Source organism: Clarias gariepinus, chromosome 5, assembly GCF_024256425.1.
Source record: "Clarias gariepinus isolate MV-2021 ecotype Netherlands chromosome 5, CGAR_prim_01v2, whole genome shotgun sequence".
NCBI lineage: Eukaryota > Metazoa > Chordata > Actinopteri > Siluriformes > Clariidae > Clarias > Clarias gariepinus.
The window spans coordinates 29706655-29711819 of record NC_071104.1 but is presented as its reverse complement, the minus strand read 5'-3'; the positions used below and the strand labels follow the sequence as shown (position 1 = coordinate 29711819).

At 33.7% G+C, this 5165-nt stretch overlaps 1 protein-coding gene across 2 annotated transcripts; it reads left to right on the top strand.

Moving 5' to 3' along the window:
• On the top strand, nt 1–4599 carry agr1 (anterior gradient 1). Of its 2 annotated transcripts, none has more exons than XM_053496122.1 (9): nt 1–180; nt 915–952; nt 1057–1155; nt 1542–1605; nt 1711–1763; nt 2241–2317; nt 2718–2781; nt 2984–3067; nt 4296–4599. In XM_053496122.1, the coding sequence occupies exons 3-9, from the start codon at nt 1062–1064 to the stop codon at nt 4343–4345; spliced, it is 486 nt and encodes a 161-aa protein (XP_053352097.1). In that variant the 5' UTR covers nt 1–180; nt 915–952; nt 1057–1061; the 3' UTR covers nt 4346–4599. The 2 variants fall into 2 exon arrangements, with proteins under 2 accessions (XP_053352097.1, XP_053352098.1); XM_053496123.1 differs by having other exon boundaries at nt 886–952.
• Nucleotides 4600–5165: the final 566 nt, after the last annotated feature.

The window sequence follows — 5165 nt, the reverse complement described above, 5'->3', positions numbered from 1 at the left end:
TTCATTTAAACTTTCATGTGAGAGGATTAATGTTTTTTCTTGCCATTCTTTGTTGGTAGAGAAGAATAGCTTTGCGTCAGACCTGTCTGGTGGGTTTTATAAGTATAAGAGCAGCTACATGACAAGATCCTGTCAAACTGGAGTGAAGGACAGCCGGTTTGGATCTGACGTTTCACTTCAGTAAGTTTTATTTCATGGAATATTTATATAAATATGCTATAAGTAAACTTTGCCTTTGGTACTTTGCTAATAACATCTTTTTTCTTTCTTGTTGTTTTTTGCTTTATCAGAGTCAAAATTCTTACCAGGAAACCAATGCATCCGTAAATTTGATCTAATCTTTAATCTTAGTCTTAGCTAAAATTAGGGAAGAGAATTCGATTTTATAAATATGTATTACTGTGCAAAAGTAATAAACTAAGCAAAGCCAATATTAGCTATGATAAAATGCTTTTTTTAAGGTTTATTCTTTGCAAATTCGTATTCGTATTCGTAAGCATTTCACTGCATATCGTACTGTGTATGACTGTGTATGTGACAAATAAAAAATTTTTAATTTGAAATTGATGTTTGTTTTCTAAGCATTTTGGAAAACTTATTCTACAATGTTCTTCTCAAAGTTCTTTTTGAGATTTTATTTTTATTCAACTTCATTTAGCAAAAAATTTACTTAAAAAAAGAAAGAAAGAAAAAACTAGGGTGCCAGCAATAACTTCAATCTGTGTAAGGCCATGTTGGCATGAAGTTGCCAATAAATATGTCAATATTTAATTTAACGCCAAATCTCAAATGCAAATCTCGTTTAAAATAAAAAATAAAGGATACATGGAAATGATTTGTCTAAACACTGTATGTGTCTTTAAACCAGTTTTTCATGTCCAACAGCTCCCTTACCCACACTTTTTTTTTTTTAGGGACTTTTCGCAGAGCTAGTCTAACAGCTACCATACTGGTATGTGAAAACAATATGGATAAAGACAGAAAAAAACACAATAGTAATCTCACCAGTATGTGCATACTGCATATTGTTAGTCTGTCTCTTTACTCTGTGCACAGTAACCATGGCCCACTGGTACCTGTGTGTGTTTCTGCTGCTGTTGTCCTGTGATGTGGCCTTTGTGAAGAAAAAGAAAGCAGATCAGACGCTCTCAAGAGGTAAGTTCATTTAATATTAGAAATATAAGATCAAATTTAATTTTGTCTACTATTAAAACTTCTATTATTATATAGTCTCTTACGTGAAATATTCAGAGAGGACTTAATAATATCTTAATTTTTGATAAATCTTTTTTATTGTCATGTCCCACTTACAATACAGTATGTCAGGTGTCACATGCTGCATTCTTGACAGTGAGAGCCAAAAGTTGTGTTAAAATATTATATACACCTTGGGCATAGGTGAAAACCTTAGACATTGCAAACTTTTTCACTACATTTTTCACCACATGTGGGACGATGTCATTTGGACAAGCAGGAGGTCGGTATAGTTTATTCCTTGCATGTGTCACTCAGGTGGACTTTTTTTCATTTATTTTATATAGGCTGGGGTGATGAAATCTCCTGGGCACAGACGTATGAGGAGGGGCTGATCAAAATGAAGGAGAGGTACAGTGTTACATTTTTGCAAAGCCAAATATCAATGCTTAGTTGCTCATACTGTATTTACAGATTACATAGTGAGTGTATGTGCTTTTTATTATATCTCTACAGTAACAAGCCGCTGATGGTAATTCATCACTTAGACGAATGCCCATATAGTCAAGGTTTGTAATTTCACTATATTTGTTAATTATTTAAATATCAATAAATGATTAAAATTTATAGTTTATAATATCAGATGCAGGTAAGTATAGATTACCTTTGAAAGTATAATATTAATCAGCATATATACTACATATAACGATGGGTGGTAATGTAAAGGAAAGATCTACGTACATATACTGTAATTCATAGTAAGGTATTGAGCCAACATAAGCTGCTAATAGTGTTTCTCTGGAATTATACTAGGGACACAGAGAACCATTCTTATGAAATGTATTCCAGTTTGTGTTATGATGATGGTGGTGGGGCGTCACTGCAAAACCTCCTGTAGGGGTGTAATTTTCATTTACAATGCCTTTACAACATAACCAAGCCACTGATTTTTCTTTACATTTCACCCATCTGGATGTGAGCACCACATAGATGAACCTGTTTGATTTTTTCTTACATACTTTTATCTCTTTGATTCATACACCAAGCTCTTAAGAAGGCTTTTGCGGAGAGCAAATCCATCCAAAAAATGGCCAAAGAAGATTTCATCATGCTGAACATAGTGGTAAAGTTTTACATTACTGTCCTACAATCAGTGACGTGCTTACTTTGCAGTTATACACTTACTGAGCACTAGGAACACTAGTTAAAACTGATGCTTACTAGATGTTGTTTCTAACTGTAAGTACACCATAATTCATTTTCTGAATAAACTACAGGAAGTGTTATGTTTGAAAATCCCAGGAGATTAGATCAGAAGTTTAAAAAAAAAAAAAAAAAAAAAAAACGCGTCCATGGTCAAAAGGTTGATCACATTTTTCACCATTCCAATATGATAATTACATAAATGTGCAGGTATATGGGTGTTCCTAATAAAGTGTCCAGTAAATGTAAACTCTTTCTTGGTACATCAGTGGACAGCATATTTTACTGATTGTCTAACTCAGTCTGAAAATTATTTGCAGCATGAAACACCAGATGCTAATTTGGCTCCTGATGGCTATTATGTTCCCAGAATTATTTTTGTTGGTAAGTTTATATTAAAACAATTTGTTAAATATAATCATATGTCAGTTAAGTATCACTAATAAATGCAAACAAAATGTAAATTCTTCATGTTTCTTTAGAACCAGAAGAATCAGATCTTTTCACTATCATTAAATCTTAAAGTAAATCCTTTATGTACACATTTTGTCATGACTAACCTGTACATGTTTTTCATTTACACCAGAACCCACTATGGTTGTGCGCAGTGACATCACTGGCAAGTACAAGAACCGAAAGTACGCCTATGAACCTAACGACATGGAGTTCTGTGAGTATCTGATTAAGCTCACATATTGTATTTGCTAGTACCTATATGACTCAACACACCTGGGCAGCTTACAACTGGATTTCTGCTGTTAACATGTTCTCATGTTTTCTGGTAACCTTACAGCTTTATATTAAATAGAATGAAATCCTACTATATCTGTAACGACAATAGCTCTGTAGCACATGCAGTATGTGTTACTCTAGAATTAGTTTGATTTAAATAAAGATATGACATGATGTGATTGGCTCAAGTGGGTGGAGCAGTGTCCAAAAACTGTGAAGTTAACTCTTTTTTGACACCCTAAGAGAAGACATCTTGTAGAAGCAATTTATCCAAAAACACTTAATAAGTTTAAGTGTAAAACCTGTGCTGATAGTTAAATAGGACATATAATTTAACGTCGCCTTTTAAATTATTTTTAGAGATTAGAATTAATTTAGGATTACTTTTTCCATTTTTAAATTGGCTGGAGCTTACATAAACCAAAAAGATTTTTCCCTTTAATGTGACATCATATAGAAAGAGTTCCACCTCCAGCTTGTTGCTCAGCTCTGCCCTGTTCTGCCATTTACCGGGTGCCATTTTTAAGCGCTAAATAATTAATGCTAACCTAGCCTTCTTCAGTTCTTAGGAAAAGCTAATTCAGTGATTTGCTGTTAACTGCTTAAGGCCTAATCTGCTCTTAGATTTTTTTTTGCTTTTATATTGCTAAACATTATGGATGCAGTCGTGAATTACATCATGCAATAGATCGATTTATACTGAAAACCCTTATTTTGCCCTTTTGCTGCTAATCAGAAATATGGGTGCAAAATGCATAAAAAAAATGACATTCAGAACGAGTGACTTAAAAGGGGTCCCTGCATTCTGATTGGTTAGAAAAATGCACTGCCGCAAAGCGGCATTGCGCTGTTGATTTAAAGCTACAGATGCTAAAACAATGTGTTTGGAAAAGTAGTTAATCAGAAGATATTTTTGGTACGCCAGAGAGCATGATTGCTTAATCATATTATATAAAAATATGCATGAGTTGTGTTTCAGATAACAGCATTAACAGATACATTTCAGAGACCTCTTAGATTTATTTAAAGGAAGAACAGAAAAAAACACATTAAGCACATTAAGGAATAAAACTACCTAATGTTGATGCACACTTTAATTTTGTAAATGCACCTGATGAATCATGACTTCTGTTTAATCACATTGTCTCCTCTGTGTTTCTATCTAGTGGAGGAGAACATGATAAAAGCCAAGCGGTTGTATCACACAGAGCTGTAGTGAGATCAGAGCTGGTGACACAGGAGAATGGCAGATGGATGAGAAGATGCAGGACTTAAACTGTTTGTTATGCTAACAGAATTTTCATACAACGTCCTACAATGAATGAACCAAACACTTCCGGCTGTAAAAGAATGTGTTCATGTGGTCATGTGTTCATGTGTGCCAGCTCTCGGTTGTATTCTAATGTTGATCTGATTGATATAAGACACTGAAACACTGGTACCTTGACAAATAAAATGTACTGAACACAATTATAAACAGTGTGCATACAGTACAATGAATCAGTCACTAATCTCATGTCATCATCCAGATAACAGATCTTTATTGTTTTTGTATTATGATTTTAAATCATACTTAAACATAATTTTTCTGCATTTTCTTTACCATCTACTGTAAAATCTTGGGTCATCCTCAGTGAAAGACCTATGTATACTGTAGCTTCCATCATGGTTTCCCACCCAAATAATTATACATTATACATGGATAGTTCATATATCCATCTTTCGAGCATATCATTGGCATTAACGTCCAAATCTTAAAGATTTTATATATTTTTTTGTATTGTTCAGAGAGTGCAACGTGGACCAAGCATCTAATACTTAGTATGTAATACTTCTCTCTCACCAGTAGAGGGCACAACATGCATTATAAAGTTCAACCATCTCAGAAAAGAAGTGGTTGTTCTAAGACATTTTTAAATAGTTATTTTTTTCAGGACAAATAACTCATCTAGGTTAGCCACTGACAAGTTGAATCACATCCCTATTGGAGAATATAAGCTTTAGGGTGGATGAGAGTGGTTAATAATGATCAGAAA